The 19,703-nt window shown below is 41.4% G+C and overlaps 1 protein-coding gene across 1 annotated transcript in view; it reads left to right on the forward strand.

The window, feature by feature from the left end:
• AFF2 (ALF transcription elongation factor 2) overlaps positions 1 to 19,703 on the forward strand; it is a 465,549-nt gene that overhangs the window by 146,099 nt on the left and 299,747 nt on the right. The window contains exons 2-3 of the mRNA XM_059157826.1: positions 7,654 to 7,774; positions 17,866 to 18,726. Coding sequence (XP_059013809.1) covers positions 7,654 to 7,774; positions 17,866 to 18,726 — 982 coding nt within the window. The remainder of the gene's footprint in view (positions 1 to 7,653; positions 7,775 to 17,865; positions 18,727 to 19,703) is intronic.

A 19,703-nucleotide genomic window follows, 5' to 3' on the forward strand; every position in this document is an offset into this window, starting at 1 on the left:
TCAATAAAATTGGAAATCAGACACTTAACCTAAGAAAATGATACAAAAGCCGCAGAGAAAACTCAGGGATGTCTATATATGTCTTGTGCAATGCCGTCTTCTTGTAGTGGGGTTCCTGAGTGTGGAAGAGGTGGGGCTGCTTGACATGAAGATGAAGGAGACACAGGCTCACATATTCTGAGCTGCTGAGAAGAGGAGGGAGATGACACTTGCTGAGGACACAGAGCCCTCTCTCCAGCAGTCGCAGATATTGGACTATGTCTCTTAACTGACGGTTAGAGTACATGAGGACAAAAGAATTTAATTTCTCCACAAAGACTGCTTTTAAAGTACATTTTAACAGGCTTCTAGAAAGTTATTGAGAAGTTGAGTGCCACTGCAGGCAGATGAGAACATTTGCGTGCTGGACTCATGGCCATTCAGTATAAAAGTTTCATTTCCATTAAAATGGAATCCTCTGGAAAAAAAAAAATGGACTTTTAGTGCACTCTTAGAATATTGTCAATAATCAATATTCATTTGAGTGTCTACCTGTGCTTGCTGTTCTGAGAAGAAGCTTTAAGAGCCCCTGCTAAGCCAGGATATTGTGCAGGGAGTTCAAGTTTTAGAAATTCCTCCTGGATCATTTGTCCTGTGCCTGTGCCATTCTTGCGGTAGCTGCTTTTCACCTTCCAGACATCTGTGCCGACATGTATTAGCAATGTCGATTTCCGCATAATAGAATACATCTGTTCCCCACAGAGGCCTGGTTCTTGATTTACCTTCATGTTAAGTCCATCAGATTTAAGCACACCGAAATGGGTCCAATAAAGAAGTTTATATACAAATGATCCTATCGTATGTGAAGACCAAAAGTTGTTTCCTATCCAATGCCTGAGATCCACTCTGGGACCTTCTGATGCTTTTGGCCTGGCTTGTGACCAGGGCATGAGGATTTATATGATCTTCCCTGGGTGATTTCCATGTACAGCCAGTACTGAGATGATAGAAGATTGGTAATATTTGGAAATATTTTAGATTAAAAAGTTATGACTTTAAACCTCATGTCAGTATTAGTTTTTGACTGAATTCCCTATATATAATGCCTCTATCACAAAGATCATTTTTGAGTCTATGGAGAAAATGTCTCAGAGGGTAGCTGATGACATATTCTTTGCCCTAAGCTGTTACTAGAAAGGCTTTAGACCTCAACAGTAAAAAAAAAAAGGTGGCTCTAATTTTTGTGGCATGAAGGGAACTTGTGCAAACTACATGTCTCAGACTTTTTACAAGAGCTCTGAATTAGGAATCAGGTCAGTGGTGTCCTGGACATAGCTCTCATAGTCTGGAACAATCTTCTGACCCTCCATTTCCCATCCTTACATGGAAATGATATTTGCTGCCCTGCTAATTTGCTGGGTGTGGCTGGGGCACACATGATTAATGTGCAGTGAAGTTCACAGGGCTGAAGGTCAAGACCGGTTGGGGTGCCAGTGATCCCAGTCATTAGTAGTTTCAAGAGCCTTTCTTATCCACCTTCATATTTAACCTTGATACCACCTGCAGGAAGAGGGAAGAGAAAGATTATTCCCATTTTACAAATAATGAAACTGAGGCTTAGAAATAGAAAGTGCTTTATAAATGATCAAGTGACTTGGAAGTGAAAGAGGTGGAGCCCCAGCTCAGGTCTTCTGAGAATGGTGACCATCATTTCTGGACACCTGCAGAATTCTTGAGAAACTCCATAACCTGTCGGTTGATCTTGGGTTTGGTTTTTACTAGGTTTTGGCCATTCCTAGATGTAATCAATTGCCTTTGCCACTTAAGTATTGTGTATTTGTTAGAAGTACTACAACATTTGCGGAATTTGATAGGCTGGTGTAAATAATTTTATTCTAAGCCTAAGGCAGATGTTTTTTTTTAAATATCTGTGTTTGTATGTCTGTATTTGACCTGGCTTATTTATGTTCAAGAAGCTTTGCTGTGGTCACCTGTAGTGTGGTGTCAGTGACTTAGAAAAGACAAACGTTTCCTTTAAGGAGTAAAGTCTAATGGGAGACATAGAGGACCCCGGTGAAATCATTATAAGCTCATAACAGTGAACCCCCTTAATAAGCATGGTATAACATAGTACCAGGAGTATACAGTGAAGTATTAGGTATACAAGGAGTGAAGAACTGATTTTTTTTTTTTTTTTAATGAGAGCCAGTGTCCATGAGGAAAGAGTCCGTTTGGTGAAGAGAGTGGTTCTATGCAGAGGTCCCAATAAGTCCTACAGTCTAAACATGACTTAGAGGTTCCACTGATTTTAGAAACTCCCTTTCAAGGCTGTGTTCATATCTTCAGATCCACGGTTCTCATGCATCTCCCCTATATGTGTAAAATAATTATGGCTTGCTTTTAACTTTATTTAATAGTTTTGAATTTAGTACTTTACATTTTTTTAAGATTTTGAGAGAGAGAGTGCACACATATGCATGAGTGGGGGAGCAGAGAGAGAGAAGCAGATTCCCCGCTGAGCAGGAAGCCCAACATGGGGCTCCATTCTATGACCCCAAGATCATGACCTGAGCTGAAGGCAGGTGCTTAACCAACTGAGCCACCCAGGGGCCCCTAACACTTTACATTGAAGTGCTGATGGATATTAACAGATAAAATAAGTACATAACTTGGGGGGTAATTTTGAGGGTATTCAATAGCAGAGATTTTTTTTTTAACTAATAGAAGCTGTGTAAAGATTAGGTCAATGTCAAATTGAAAACAGGACTAGCTATTGACAAAAAAAGGGTAGCACTTAGAACACTGGAACATGTAATAAGTATAAATACAAATTTTATAGAAGGCAGAAATTCATTCAGGAGAGTCATAAGGAGTGAGTTATAGCTTATGTTTGTCCCTTGGGTGAATTAAATATGTATTTTTTATGCTTTTACAAAGATATTAGCCAAAATAAAGAAATTTTAGTGCCAGTTGGATTAGATAATGAGATTGAATTATCTACTTTCATATATGTTGTTACTACAGTAAATCCTATATTAATATTTTTAAACAAACTTGTCATTTTAAGATAACAGTGTTTTTAAAATATTTCCTCACCTAGCTTTGTAAAATCACCAAATTAGGTAAACAATGATTATTATTATTATTTTTTAAGATTTTATTTATTTATTTGACAGACAGAAATCGCAAGTAGACGGAGAGGCAGGCAGAGAGAGAGAGAGGGAAGCAGGCTCCCTGCTGAGCAGAGAGCCCGATGCGGGCCTCCATCCCAGGACCCTGAGATCATGACCTGAGCTGAAGGCAGCGGTTTAACCCACTGAGCCACCCAGGCACCCAACAATGATTATTAAACTTCATGAAATACACAGAACAAATGGACTTCAACTGGTTTTTACTCTCCCCCGCTCAGCCTCTTGCAGATGTAGTTAATTTTTATGATCCCTTTAGGGTGTGTATGTTCGGTGTAAAGAAACTAATGTTTATTCTATACTAGAATCCAAATTTAATTCCTATATATTTTTTTCCTACTGGCAATCTCTAATCAAATGCAATCCTAAGGAAAGTTGACCAACAGAGTGCCAACAGAACCGATATTTATTCTTGAGTGCAATGGGAGCATGGGCTGCAGAAGGCACAGACCATGGGGGTGTTAGGTAGAGACGAGGTGGGGCACTGGAAAAATTGGGTTCTTGGTTCCCAGTGCTGCTACAAACATGATGCAAAGCCCATTACCTTTCTGAGCTCAATTTCCTCATCTGGAAAATGAAGAGACCAGAACAGCCTGACTGCCAACATATCTTCCTGCTCTAATAGTCTTTGTTCTAAAAGATGAGCCTGCATCATTAGCTCAAGCATGCTACTACCAGGAGCTAATGAAGATGACCTAATTGAACTTTCTCAATCTCCATGAATCTACATGTGCTCTGGATTTTATCATCCTAGTGATGCACCTGTGGCTTCTAGTGGTGAAAATTGGAGTTACCTATGTACATGATCGGTTTAAGTGCAAGATTAGGAGAGTATCTGAGAGAAGGAGAAGATGAGGAGGAGAAATCACTTGACCTCCGAGGTGGAATAGACCCAGATTCACAGCTTCTTTTGCTTTTCTCTTGTTGAGGGTTTAACCCAACTCCCCTCTTCTCTGGAGCACCTTAGTTTCCTCCTGTGTTAACAAGGGCAGTTTTTCAGGCAGAGGCGAGGGGAATGGACAGATGGGTGAAGAAATCAGAGCTAACAGAAAAGCCCCATTCCAGAGAGAAGCTTCTCACCATCACACCTTACATTGGAGTGAGTGACAGAGTAACAAGTAACTCGTTATTTCTGTCCTTTTCCTATCAGCTAGTGGGGTGGTCAGGAAAACTGGAATCCTAAGACATAAGATGCAGAGAGAGAGAGAGAGAGAGAGAGAGATCGATCAGAGGTTTTTGGTTAATTGAGAGTAAAGTGAGTTATGAGTGGTGGGTCAGTGGTTTTGATGGCACCATAATGTGATGAACTGTGTTCCGTCTTGGGGGGAAAAAGCTGGAAGAATGTCCTGACTTGCTACGAAGGAAAAAGTCCTCTGGTTGAGATTTTTGGCTCCACCTCCCAACAGGGAAATAGGTTTTCACACTCATAGGACCAATTCCCCCAGTCCTCCTCAGTGTGAATAAATTTGAACTGTTTAGCCCAATCATATGGTGATTAATTCACATTTCTGGCCTGAGCATTTCTTTGGGGGCCATGGAGCACTTCCTTGCTCTGGACAACAAGCCCACAGTGTACATGGTACATCACATCATTGGGGGACAGCCATATGCTTTTCTCTGGTCCCCACGGGGCAAACAGGTTCAAATGCAACCTGCCTGAATCATAAGAACTTTAATTGAGTAGATAAAGAGGTCTCCATAATTATAAACTGCAGTAGGTATAACAAGAGGCTAAATACATAGCTGTGGTTTTAATTAGCCGGTGCTTCAAATTAGTTATTTTGGTTTCAGTCAGAAATAGGTGATGTTCTGCACTGTGAAAGCCTTATCACTGTGGAGTTCATTCCCCATTACACCTCGCCCTGTGAAGCTTTCAATACAACACCATGCTGAGCAAAGGAGGAAGAAGTTGGAACGATTTGGTTGCCTTCCAAAAGCGGTGATACTCCATGGAGATTCAATTCATTCTCGCCAGAGATAGGAGAATTAACTATTCTTTGGTATAGGTGTTAAAAAACGCAGCAGGCACTTTGCTTGCAACAGATAACACCCATGTGCACACTCAATCTGCTATTCACATTTTGTCTGGAATTTGGTAGCTAATGAACTGATGCAAAATGGAGCCAGGAGCCTCCCTCACAAATCAAACCCAGGTTGAAAGCGCCCAGAGTGCCCTGGCTGCTGGCCGCTCAGTATTGCACAAGTGGAAATACGTTTCCTTTTCTTCTCCTCATCCTTCTCTTCCTTCAGGGTTTTCATTATATCTTTCCCTCAGAGAAGAAGGAAAGTAGTTTGCACAGCCAAGAGACCAGAGCACCTCAGTTCTCTTCATGGAAGAACTGAATGTGTGATCTATGGGCCTGTCATTCCTGGCTATCAGATGCACTGAATGAACAGATAGCTAGAAAGCTGACATCTTGCTCACATTTTTTGGAAGCACGAGATTTGGGCTCTTGTTTTTGTGTGAAGAGCCAACTGCTGTGGCAGGCAAAGAAATGAAGTGTCTTCCTTTGCAACAGAACTTCCCGGCTTGCCTCCCCCCCACTAAATATTGCTTTAACTTGGTGCACCTCCACCTCTGATGCTCCACCTCTCTTTCTTATATTTGGACACACTAATGATGGGCTTGGGAGATGCACGGCCCGTGCATCGTGCTCAAGTCTGATCTCATGCTCCATGTGCACGTTCTGAAGATGTAACTCTGTCTGCTTGATCACACCTCAGCCTCCAACACAAAGACACTGCGACCCATGGCAACCGTGTGGGGTTCCGATCTCAACTCATGACCAGTGAGGAGAGATGATGCCAGCAAGTGTCACCTCTGTGGATGGTGTCTGAGACTCTGAAGGACAGACTGCCTTCCAGGATCTGGATTTGTCATCTTTCTCGACCAGACGGGCCCATATGTGGGGTCTGGGCATGGTGTAGTGCTGTCAATCTCCCTTGTTTTCTCCAGATGGTGATAACATTCATTGAGCCCCCTCATGCCTGGCCTAGCAAGCTCCTCTGTGTCTGGCATTGTTTGTATTGTGAAAGTATAACGTACGTCTGAGCATTCTTTAAATGTGGCCACTTTTGAAAATCAGAGGAATGAAGTGTTGTTGATTCAGAAGATAAGGCTATCAAAGTCACTTTGAATCTGTCAGTTCAAGGATTCCTGTGGAGAAAGGGAGTGATTAAGTGTAAACTCATACTCCATGTATATAAATATCTAGTTAAGCATGGCTATTTCATGCTCCGGGCTCTTGTTTTATAAATTAAAAGTTATGATACTCATGAGCAAACTAGAAGACCAAGGGTAGGCACTAAGGTCTGGGATGTATTCAAAACCTGTCGACTCTACTCTTCTATCATTTATCTCTTGTAATTCCTTTAGCTATTATGTTCATTTGCATGCCAATTATCTAATTAAGTCTTAACATGGCAGTATTAACATGGGGAAGGAAAGCAACATTTGTACACCACCTGCTAGGCATTTTATATATGTTCGTATGACTTAGATTGGCTCCACTTATATGTGTTCACTTCAGGTAAGATTTTGATCAAAGGCAGGGGAAGAGAAAACCCAATGGACAAAATAAATCCACCACTTTTGAGACATACAGGTTATGGGGTAATAAGTATATTCTTGCCTAATTCTTCATTGGGAAGCATTTCATACTAGAAAATCCCAGGGCCTGGAGTATATCTTAGATATTGTCTGGAAGCTTCTGTACTGATTCTCCAATGGGAAAGCCTGAAACATGAAGAGTCACAGAGCTATACAGCATTTATAAAACATGTGTGCCTTGAGGTCATTCAAGGCTTTTAATACCTTTTGTTGTTAGCTGTTTGCCATTCAAGCCAGACACTTTCTTTGTGAAGAGTTTCCTAAAGAGGCTGTCAGTCTCCTATGACACAACTATGAGGAGAGAAAAGACACGCCCACCACAAAAAAGGAGTGTGAGCAAATTAGTGGTTCAGTGTTTTGTAGACTTCCAAAAATGCTCGTAAACTCCCCTATGATTTCATTACAACAGGCTAACTTTGGCTATGGGCTCAGGACAGAATTATAGGTGGCCTGTGACATCTTGGTTAATTCCTTTCCCTTAGGACTTTATGACGTCTGTGAATTCTGAGCCTTAAGCAGTTGGTAACACAAAGCAACTTGAATTCAGCACTTTTTTTGCAAGTGGACTAACTTTCAGGGAGCATCTAATTGCCTGTGGTACTCAAGTAGGGACAAGAGAAGAAGATTCTGGAACACTTACATGGGCATGAGTATGGTTGCTAATAAGCATGTTTCCATGTTCTTCTATATTCCAAAGAACTAGTCATGATCTTAAACCCCTTGGGAGTCAAGAAAATGTTTCTCCACTCCCCATGCAGTATATCCATTTGGGTAGCCTTGGATTGTGTTGTTTTTCTTCTTATTGATAACAAGAGAGATCTGAATGACATGACTAATTAATATTTTTCTTCTTTTGTCTTTTTCTTTTCCTATCAGTCACTATGAACAAGACCGTAGTGCACTTAAAAAAAGGGAGTGGGAGCGGAGGAATCAAGAAGTCCAGCAAGAAGATGATCTCTTTTCTTCAGGCTTTGATCTATTTGGGGAGCCCTACAAGGTAGCTGCATATGTATGTAATTTGTCTTTCTGGAAAATGGTTGCTTGTTAAGTTTTTGAACATACTAATCAACATTTCATCTATTATTAAAGCACCCAAATCATTTCCAGGAGAATATATTTGACAAATAAAATCTATAAACACATTGTATTTGGGGCAACTGCAGCTTTCTGAAGAAGTCTTCAGAGGCAAATTCTGTCCTCGGATTTCAATGGGACTAGTGAGTCTTCCTGTTTCCGAGAAGTTCTGTCTCACCCAGCACTTCCTACAGCAAGCAGTGCTCCCTTGATGCTTTTCCCCACCTTGGCTATTGGCAAGGCAGCCCCTGAAGACTTCATCAGAAAGTCAATGGCTGTGTCTTTCTCCTCCCAATCAGTGCCATCTGTTGCAAGCAAGGCCACTGTTTTCCTTTTCCGTGTTAGGTTGTTAGTAGCTGTGGAGTGGTTTGAGTGCTCTTTGAAAATCCTTGTTCTAGGATGAAGGGAAAAGCTGATCATTTCCTCCTGGTGGTTAATCATCCTGGATGAGGATGGGGGGGGTGGTCAAGGGGGTAGCATAGCCAGGTGGATTGCCTAGCATAGCCACTAACACTCCTGCTGCTCTCTCTATAACTACTGATTTCATGATGACTGCCTCTGAACTTTCTATTCAGGGTGGGGCTTGGGGGAAGAATCTGGTGGAATAGCTGGCAGCTGGTTGGTGTTTATTGAAATTTAGTAGCAGTGTAATTTCCCATAATGAAACAAAATGATGTAAGAGTTAAAACAACAATAGAGAGAAATTTCTGAGAGTCATGCTTTTAGACGGGCACCAATTAGGGGACAATGACTTCTGGGAAAGGAAAGGACTGCATTGGCACAAGTACCACGTTGGGGTATAGAGTGGTATAGAGTACGCTGTTGGGCTCAGTGACCACTGAGAGCAGAGTCTTGCTGCCTTGTTCACGATAAGTGAGCATCTCTTGAATGAGACTCAGGTGCCTTCCGAGTTCAGGAAGTCTGACAGAGAGAGTTAGGTTACCTAAACTGCTACTTTCCAATTTGTCAATAATAGTATAATCCTTAAAAAAGCATTTCTCCTATCTCAATTGATTTAATTTACATACTGCCTTTGAACATGTGCATTTTTAAAATATTTTATTTATTTATTTGACAGACAGAGAGAGATCACAAGTAGGCAGAGAGGCAATCAGAGAGAGTAAGGGGGAAACAGGCTCCCTGCTGAGCAGAGTCCAATGCAGGGCTCGATCCCAGGACGCTGAGATCATAACCTGAGCTGAAGACAGAAGCTTAACCCACTGAGCCACCCAGGCGCCCGTGAACATGTGTATTTAAGGATATGATGAGTTTAGTGAACATTTGTTGAAGGCCCACTACATGCTAGTCACATCTTAGACAAATGCACAAAGAAGAGTAAGACATCATGAGCGATGGAAGGGAAGCGTACAGAGCAGCTGCCACAGAGGTAGGCAAGCAAGAGGTTAGTGGAGACTTGGTACCTCATGCCAAGGAGACTGGACACAATTCTGTACATGAAGAGAAGTTACTGCACAGTTTCAAGTAAGGGCATGGCAGGACAGACAGAGCATTTTGAAGATGCTGTTGGCAGTGTGGTGAGTTGGTTGGAGGTGAGGCAAACGAGAAGGCAGATAAAGAAGATTTTGTAGTTAGCTAAGGGGAATTCATGGCAGAGAGGATTTAAGACAGCAGAGGGACAGTGACATGATGAGATTGGATGTCTGACTGGCTGTGGAAAATGTGAGGAGTAAATGATTCTCATATTTCTGACTTGAGAAGATGGCAGTCTCATTAATGGGTTGTTCAGGAGGAAACAGCATTGGTGCTTGCAAAGGAAAAGAAAATTAATTCTGTTTTGAGCACAGTTGGTTTGAGATGCTGGTGGGATATGAAGAGAGGCCTACTGGTAGGCATTGGGTGTAGGGATCTGGAGATAATGAGAGTGCTCAAGAGAGTTAGATGTGAGCAGGGAGGTGGTCATGGAAGCAGTCAGATGACTGAATAAGGAGGACAAAGAGAGAGTCTTGGGGAGGAGCAGCATTTAAGGAGTAAAAGAGGTGGCAACGTAGACACCAGGAAAGGTAACTAAAAAAGAGTGAATGATCACAGAGGTAGGAAGAGAACTAGGAGAATCATTTAATAGAAATCAAAGGGATATAGGGTTTTATGGAGGAGGGATTTGTTAGTTATTTGTGTCTGGGAGAGCAGGAAAGGTCACCCCTGGAAAGTGGCTGTTGGATTTGGTAGTTGGGGGATGGGGGGATCAATGACCTTAGGAAGAGTTGTTTTATTCTGTTGATGGTGGTGCTCATTGTGGGAAGTAAACTGCCTGGGCTCAGGGAGTAAATGGGAAGTAGTAAAACAAAGAAATACAGTAACTTTTTGTGTGGAGGGAGGAAGAAAGGAAAGTAGGTTAGAACCTGAAGGGAGAAATTTTATGGAAAGAGGCTCCTTTTTTCATAATGGGAAAAATGTGAACATGTTTAGAGATTGATGGGAAAGACCAGATGTCAGTCAAAAGGGAGAGGGTAAAGGGACAGGAGGAAAAGGTGACGACAAGTGGAGCAGGGTCCCAGAGGAGATGAGCAGACACAAAGTCAAGAGTGTGTGAAGAGTGACTAGCCATGGCAAGACATTGTGGCCTTCATTTTTTCCAGAAAATGGAAGAGAGGTCAAAGGATGATAGGTGCCTTATCCATTCTTAAGAAAGGAATAACCAGATGAGTTTTATGTCTTAACTTTGGATGAGTTAGAAAAAGGAGGTTTACTCAGAGTCATTCTTAAAGTTTAAAGTCTATTCCATGTTCAATGTTATTAATATGATGAGGTGTAGAGCCCTTGGTTTATCCCCTCTTTATAACTTAAATCATGTTGAATTAATGGTCTTATACCTTTAAGGTAAATGCTATCTCTTATTAAAAAGGTCTGTAATATAGATACATATTTATTTTTAGATGTCAGCAGTGTGTTTTTGAGTAGGCAGTTTAAAAAAAAAAAAAAAACCTGTGATCAACATTGCCAGACATTTTCAGAAGTCATCTGTCTTGCTATGACAAGAGTGCATCAGGTAGAGATGCTAGGAGGGAACATTCATCTAGCTCAGGGCCAGGCCTGTTGTGTGATTAGTAGCCTGTTGCCTTTCTATTTCTCAACAGGTGATAGAGGTTGTGATTCAGTTGAGACTGTATAGGAGAGGAATTGAGCTAACAGTTGGTGACCTAGTGATTCTGTTTCTTTCACCATTGCTTTGATGATTAGCTACCATCTTATACTGTGTCCGTGTTCAGGATTCCCTGAGAAATCACTAGAGGGTTTGCTTTCCCTTCCCCCTCCCCCAGATGATGATACTAGAACTGATGTTCCCCTCCATCAGCTCTCTATACCTGGACTGGTATGGACACCCTTGGGGTATCTGGACATGCCAGTAGCAGTGGAAGTGTTAGAGCTGGTCCATGGTCCATTGGTAGACCCTTCCTTAGGGTTGTGGTAGGAATACTTATCAAATTAAAAATCAAAACTCCTGGTGGTGGATCAGGACTTTCAGGAAATTTCTTGCCACCCTAAAACCTAAAACATGGCCTATTAAGTTATCTAGTAGTGTTGGTGGTTTGTGAAGTAGCCAATAAGCATCAGTCCCTAAGACCCACTGCCTTTCTCAGCAGTTAGAATAAATGGTTATCTCTCATCATCCTGGATGATTTCTTTCCTTTCTCTGCTTCACCCCTACCATTCCCAGAATGGAAAGAAGGTTGACCACCCTTATATTCAGTTGGTGAATGGGGCTCCATGGGACTGCTTCTATTGCGTATAACTTTCAAATCTGACTTTGTGCTATGGTGTTGAGAAGGATGCCTTCAAAAGTGCTTGAAGAACCTGAAGCTATTTGACGTGTCTAAGCCAGTGTGGAAATACTGGGAAGGCTGAGGAAATGGTGTGTAGCAAGTGGCTGCTATCTGCCAGACACATGCTAGGGCTTTATATGGGCCTATTTAGTCCTTCCAACATCTGGAGTACTCGTTTTCCTCATGTGGCCCACAAGGAATCTGAGACTCAGAGAGGAGAAGTGGCTTCTCTACAGCTTATATCTGTGCCAGCAGTGAATCTAGAACCCAGTTATGTGGTTCATTACCTGTAACAGGAAGCTGCTGATCTTTCCACAGGGGGTGAGAAGACCTGATAAGCTTACCTACCTCCTGTGTGACTTTGGTGAAGAAAGTTTATTTCTCTGACTTATAGTCTCCTCCTCTCTGAAGTGAATAATAATACCTGATATGAAGTAATCCCTGATAATAATAATAAGCAACAACCACAACTGACATTGTATAGCTCTTTCCACTCTATGAGAATGAGGAAAGTGAGTCACAGAGAGATTAAGTGGCTTATCCAAGGTCATTTTTATTGGGGAGGTAGAAGCCAGACTGAGATCAGAGCTGCTCTCCTGACTCATGTGGTTGTTGTAAGGATCAAATCAAATGAACCGGGGACCTTGCTTTGAAATCTGCAAAGTGCTATACAAGTTCAGCATGTTAATGTTATTATAATTAAAGAAAGAAATAGCAACTTACAGCTTAGAGAGATTAACTATAAAAATATTACAATTCACAGACCTGGGGATAAAAATATATGTATATAAAAAATATATGTTTATAAAAAATAAAAAATAAAAAAAAAAAAAAAAATATTACAATTAGGAAAAAAGGAATTACTAAATCATATACAAGAGCCACACTGAAATAAAGGGGGGAAATGAGCCTCAAAACTTAAATTATTTTGCTACTTTTTATTAAAATAAATACTATGGTACAATTGCCTCCTAGTACGTTAATTTTCAATGAACCTCTACTACTGATTTGTAGATAGCATTAGAAGCAAACTGAGGCAACTTTGCATTTCTTAGAATAATGAGAGGCAAAAAGCTTCAATATGAAGGAGTGCTGTTAGTCATGGGCCACAAACCAGACATATAATTTATGCCTGAAAATACTTGGAAAATTAATTTCCTTGATGATGGAGAAATTGTGATTATTTAGAAAATAAGAACTGCAGAGGTTACCTTTAAGAATCAACCAATCATCTAGAATGGGAAGTAAAGAACTGGCCAATGGAAAGAAGCCTATAATTGAATGAAATGGCCAACTTTCATTTTTGCCATTTTTATAATGTCCAATCAAAACTGTCAAGAATACCTTGCTCCTTAATAGGAGTACTAAGAATCCAGAGAGTGCAAAAGAACATTCAGTGCAAATCAAGTCTCTGGGGTCTATAGTCATCCCCATTGTGTAGGGGCATAGAAATGTATTTCAGGCCCCACTGGGGTTTTTGTTTTTTTTTTTTTTAAAGATTTTTTTTTTTTTTAATTTATTTGTCAGAGAGAGAGCGAGCGAGAGCAAGCATAGGCAGACAGAGTGGAAGGCAGAGTCAGAGGGAGAAGCAGGCTCCTTGTGGAGCAAGGAGCCCGATGTGGGACTCGATCTCAGGACGCTGGGATCATGACCTGAGCTGAAGGCAGCTGCTTAACCAACTGAGCCACCCAGGCGTTCCCCCACTGGGTTTTTTATCCAGTGGCTCTTCTATCTACATCTAGAGTAATTTAAAAAACTGGTTGACAGTTACCCAGCACTGGTGGTGGAAAGGCAGAGAGGTGAATCAGGTGACCTGGACTGTCCTGCTAATTATTATTTGGAGATTGTTAAATGGTGGACTTTTTGAGGCTATGTGTCTGTGTGTCCTCTGTGCCTAACCCTTCTCGTGACTGTTTTGAATTTACCAGTATGTGTCTTAAGCATGGCCATGGTAATTCCTACTTGTAGCCACAGCACGTCTGTTTTGCAAAGCATATGGATCTTCCTTCAATCAGAAACTCAGAAAGTGTCGCCAGTGAACTCAACCTTGAACTGTCTGCTTCGCAGTTCTGATCACAAGTCCCTGTGAGACCGTTGCTCTGTGAGGAAGCTAGTCTAAGGGAGTTGACACCCTTTCATTCCTCCAAGGTATCCCAGCTCTGGCCCTGTGTCGTCTGTGCACAGGAAAACCCCACACCTGGAGCTCTTAGTTTAGCCCCCCAACTCCACATAGAGATATGCCTTCACTGAGTTAGACTTTAATGCAGTGCTCTTTTTTTAGTCATCATAAGAATAAGCCACATGAAGAACATCTTTGCATCTTCTGTGAAGTTGGTGCTAAAAAATTTGTTTTCTTGTTAAAAGGTTTCTTTTAAAAGGTTTATTTATTTGAGAGAGCAGGAGAGAGAGAGAGAGCAGGGGGAGGAGCAGAAGGAGGGACAGAGTGAGAGGGAGACAGTCTCAAGGAGACTTCACACTGAGCGAGGAGCCCCACACAGGCCTTGAGCTCATGACCCATGAGATCATGACCTGAGTCAAAATCAAGAGACAGATGCTTAACTGACTGTGCCACCCAGTTACCCCATGTTCAAAGGTTCTTATAACTGAACCAAAGAGAAGAATTCTTTTTTACATTTTAGTATCTGGCAACCATTTGTCTTATTTAATAAATTAAGATATGCCTCCTTTCATCAGACAAACAGAATTCAGTAAGCTGTGAGTTTTTCTTTTTTGCCTTAGCTACCAGGAAGTTCAAAGTTCAATTTAATGTTCAATCATAGTAACCAAGTCAGCCTGACTTTTGATTTTCTGTTTGTTTATTTACTCCAAGCTATTGCAAAGCCTTTATTTTGATATAGGTAGGATATGACTTATAATTGGATTCAATTTGTGTCAGCAACAATTTTTTGAGTACCTGATATGCACCTGACCTGGTGCTCAGTCCTGAACTGAGGTGAATGAAAGGTGGTCTCTGACCTTTAAGAGTTTATAGTTTTATGCAGAAAAAGAAATCATTGCTATAGTAAACCCTACATGGTGGGAGGTTGATTTCCTAGATCTATTCAGAGAACTTTAGTTTTCTTCTAATTTTGTTTAAGTAGACATAATTTTACACATTGGCTGGTTTATAAGTTCTAATTTTAAACATATTTTAAAACCTAGAGATGGGGGAAAAAAACCTCAGCATGCATTGGAAAGCCAGATCATTATAACAGTAGAAGTAAATGAAGAGATATTCAAACTTAACCAAGGTTCTCTCCATTGAAGAAAAGATAAGCACATCCCTTTTATTTACTGTTGAACAGGAACAGGAATGTGACTAGCTTGCTTGCAAGCAAATGAGTCTTAAGATTCTTGAGTCTTGATTATGTTGACCTGGAGAGAGTGAATTACTTTTCAAGAATCTGAGGTATTGTCCTGGTCTCTCTGACATCTCAAGGCAAGGTTCTGATGCTGTAGAGCTTAGTTTCAATGGAAGTTCAATGAGCTTTCAATAGAAGTCCAGTAAACTCCCAAAGAAAGTTCAGTCAGTTGAACTTGGAGCTTTCTGCTAGCTAAGGCAAAAAGAGAAAAGTTCTATAGAATTCTTCTTGTGTGAAGGAAGGAAGCAACATCCAAATTCATTAAATGAGTCAGTGTAAAACAAAGGCATTTAACATGAGAAACAACATGGTGTTGTCTCCCGCTTTGCTGGGTCAGATCCTTAAGGATAGCCAGGTATTGGTGTCTGTTAAGCCATCATGTGACCCAAGAGGTAAACTGTTTGAGGGGCCAGAGCAACTCTGTAAGTATTTAAAGCTTGCACTAAATCCTTTTTTTATAAAATATTTTATTTGACAGAGAGAGAGGGATCACAATTAGGCAGAGTAGCAGGCAGAGGAAGAGGGAGAAGGAGGCTCCTCCCTGAGCAGAGAGCCCAATGTGGGGCTCTGTCCCAGGACCCTGTGATTATGACCCAAATTGAAGGCAGACGCTTAATGACTGAGCCACCCAGGTTCCCCTGGAGCTTGCATTAAATTCTTACTGGGCCCTCAGCATTATAAAATCACTTTGTTTTGAATTAAGGGACTGAATAGGAGGGAGACTGGGTTTGGCTGCTACCCAAATTGTTGGTCATGCACCATTTATCAAAGGAGACCACTCTACCCAGAGTGCATTCTGGTCTTGGCTGAAGAGTAATTTGTGCCATTAAAATGGACAAACCTAGGGATTTTCAGGGAATAGAAGTGATCTCTACCTGTCTCTATCTATTAAATAGGCCTTTCAAATGTACTTCTGAAAATGGAGCAATTATTCAGCTGAGGTTTATATGGAATGTTAATTGTTTAATCACTGCTTTAGCACTAAGGTTGCATGTGATGCAATATCAGATGTTCTTGTGGATAAGAAAACTGAAACAGACATTTATTGGATTTCCAAATTCTCCACCCCCAACAGGACCCTCGTAGCAAATATTGAATGTACTTTTTTGTAATCTCTGGAATCCTATTTCCCTCACAGCCCTTATTTCTTTGGAAATGTCTTATACGATTTCACACATGCCATGAGTTGGATACTGCTTACAATACATGGAGATCATGTTAACAACAAGGCCAAGGTCACCAGTTTGATTCCCTCTCTGGTTGCTCCTTCTTGGTATCCTTTGTCGGCTCCTCTTCTTCTCTCGATCGCTTAAAGGTTAATGTTCCCCAGGGTTCCTCCTGAGCTTGATCTTCTCATTCTGTATTTTCTTTCTCTGGGTGATTTCATCCATTTCCAGCACTTCACCCTTCATTCATATGCACACTTCCATCTTCACATACAGAGAACAGCACACAGCCAGACAGCCTAGGTCTAGACTGAGATCCCAGCCTTGGATAGGCACACTCCCCATCCATGTCAGGAGCTTGGGCTGGGTTAAGGGCATGTAAGAGTTCTGAGAAGTTAAACATCTATCTTCAGTGGATGCGGTGTCATTGGGGAAGTTGTCACCCCTTCCTGCGAATGGAGGGCATGCCTATGGTCCCAGAGACCTAGAGGCTACATAGGGTGGGTGTCTAACCCATACAGTGGTCCTGCTACCACATGTCTCCATGGAAGCCAATAACCTTGTCTCACTGCAACATCTTGGGCTAGAGTAGTACAGCCTAAGCACAAAGAAGTCCTTTGCCCTTCTGAATCCAACAGCTTGTTTTGAAAACACCTTTGGCAGGTACAGGGTATAATAATATAAAGTCACTTTTAAAGATGAACAGCTGAGCTTTCATCCAAGTCATTTCTTCTAAGTATATAGGTATCTACCATTTTCTAGTTATGAAAGCTGTGCTTTATGTATTACAGAAACCCATGCAGCAACTTAATTATTGGAAGAACAAGCACAGCCATTTTTAACAAGCTTAGTATTTCCTATGGGGGATGATATAGCCGGATCTGTTGATTGTCCATATAATGATTTAGTTGCCAACATCACTTTGGAAATCTGGCTTTGTTTTCATTTACGTAAGCAATAGCTTAAAATTCTTGAATAATTTTTCTAAATCATTGAAAAAACACAGGAGAGCTTGAGTCAGTGCTGATGAACAATTGCACCACTTCAAAGTAAACAAGTATGAGTCATCAATACATAAACACAGTTGCCCCAGAATATGTGGGCAGACACTAGTAATTTATACAGTCCTTTGATTAAAAGGAATTAGATTTGCTTTAGTCATGTTAGCTCAATTAGATGTTGAGCTTTTCTAAACCAATATATTCATGATCGCACAATTTCACTGACTTCCTGATCCAATGGGCTAAGCCTTTTTCATGGTATAATGTGGCACAAAGGGCTGACATGTCAAGAACAAATATATGTTGAACATTCCATTACAATTCCGGTGATCACTAAGCTGAAGTTGTTCATCACAATATGGAATGTAACCATTCAGCTTATCTGACCTAAAATAAGTTACATTGCTAATAAAATTTATAAGTGATGTAATTTAAAACTTTCTCCCAATGAACATATTTAAAGACAGGCCAGGGAGCATACAGACATTAAGCACACAGCTCATTCCAAGAGGCTCTTTCAATAGTGTTACTGATTTTTTTTTCTTACATAGCACATGAAAAGTATGAAATTATATAGCAGCATGAGAATTTTAAAGCACCCTATATGCTAGTCTACTTAGGACATCTGTTTGAAACATTAACATTAGGAAACACAAACCTATTCATTCTCTCTCCTCCCACCCCCATCTTTTTGTTATTTTAGACAAACAAAGGGGATGCACTTGCCAACCGAGTCCAGAACACGCTGGGAAACTATGATGAAATGAAGGATTTGCTAACTAACCATTCTAATCAGAATCATCTAGTGGGGATCCCAAAGAATTCTGTGCCCCAGACTCCCATCAACAAAAATGAACCGAGCTTTTTCCCAGAACAAAAGAACCGAATGCTCCCACCTCACCAGGATAGCACTCATCCCTCAGCACCAATGCCTCCACCTTCCGTCGTGATACTGAATTCCACTCTCATACACAGCAACAGGAAATCAAAAGCTGACTGGTCACGTGATAGTCATAACGCTAACATTGTCCCAGCCAACCAGGCCAGTGGTCAGCCAAACAAGCTGCCGCCGTCTACACAGGACCAACCCCTAGCCCGACTGGAAGACTTCTTTGTCTACCCAGCTGAACAACCCCAGGTTGGAGCCACTGAAGAGTCAAACGTGTCTGCAAAGGAAGACAGTAGTCTCAAGTCCAGTGCAGGGGATACGTTCAAAGAAATCTTTCAGTCCATCTCATCAGAAGAATCTGAATTTACAGTGCAAGCTCCTGGGTCTCCCCTAGTTGCCTCCTCTTTGTTAGCTCCCAGCAGTGGCCTTTCAGTTCAGAACTTTCCACCAGGGCTTTACTGCAAAACAAACATGGGGCAGCAAAAGCCAACTGCATATGTCAGACCCATGGATGGCCAGGATCAGGCACCAGACGTCCCTCCAACACTGAAACCTTCAATTGAATTTGAGAACAGCTTTGGGAATCTGTCATTTGGATCACTCTTGGACGGAAAACCCAGTGCAGCCAGTTCAAAGCCTAAACTGCCAAAGTTCACGATTCTCCAAACAAGTGAAGTAAGTAATTTTTAAAGTTTTGTTTCTGTTGTTTCTTTCTCCACCCCCCCCCCTTTTTTTTAGTTCACTGCTCTAACTTCTATGGTCAAGTATTGACAAGCAGCTCTTATTTACCTTCTTGAGCCAGAAATGAGACTCTTCAAGGTCTGTCCGTGTCCCAATCTTCTGTCGCTTATGACTTGAGTGATTACCATTCTGCAAATACAGTTAAATCTCCATAATGTGGAATGGCCAAAGACAAGGTCAGTCTGAGTGAGTGAAAAGTTGCACTTACAAAAGAGTTTCAGAGAGCGCACTTGTAGTTATATGTACAAATTAATAACACTGGATATTGTAATCGGTCGTAAGCAGTGTGAGGTCCACGAAAAGATTGGGAGTCACCATAGGCCTTCACTAGCAAATAGCATTTCATAAGCATAAAACACAGAAGCTCCTTAAGGTACAAGAATGTAAAAGTGTGATTTGCTGGCATCAGAAGTGGAAGACATTCTTTAAGAATCTTGGTTTCTTGAGTGCTTATGGGGCCATTCCTTGGCAAGATCTTAACGTTATCTTCCATGTCCCTCAGTCTTCCCTTCTGCACCACTGTCTTCCACATGTACCTCCATAGCCTTCTTACACTACCTTGATCCCTTCTGTCAAAGCCAAAGGCATTGTGCTCAACCACAATCCCCCTGGGTTTAGAATGACTAAATGTCCTACCCATCTCTGGAATCATTGCCTTATAAAAGAGAAGTTGGAGGGACCCAAGCCTCTCCCAAAGGAATGAATCACTAATGATTGGATCCCAGACCTTGTGGCTGCTGGGTGGGGGACATGTACTGGGTGCCCCTCAGATGCCACCATGTAAGCGGCTGCCTACAGTACCTCCAGCACTTGATTGGAAGAAGCTACTTCTTTTAGATTGGATTCCTGTTACTGGTGCCTGAAGGCTTGAAAAGATGTAGAGGAAGAAAGTAGGTTGAAACTTTTGCTCA

Source organism: Mustela lutreola, chromosome X, assembly GCF_030435805.1.
Source record: "Mustela lutreola isolate mMusLut2 chromosome X, mMusLut2.pri, whole genome shotgun sequence".
Lineage (NCBI taxonomy): Eukaryota > Metazoa > Chordata > Mammalia > Carnivora > Mustelidae > Mustela > Mustela lutreola.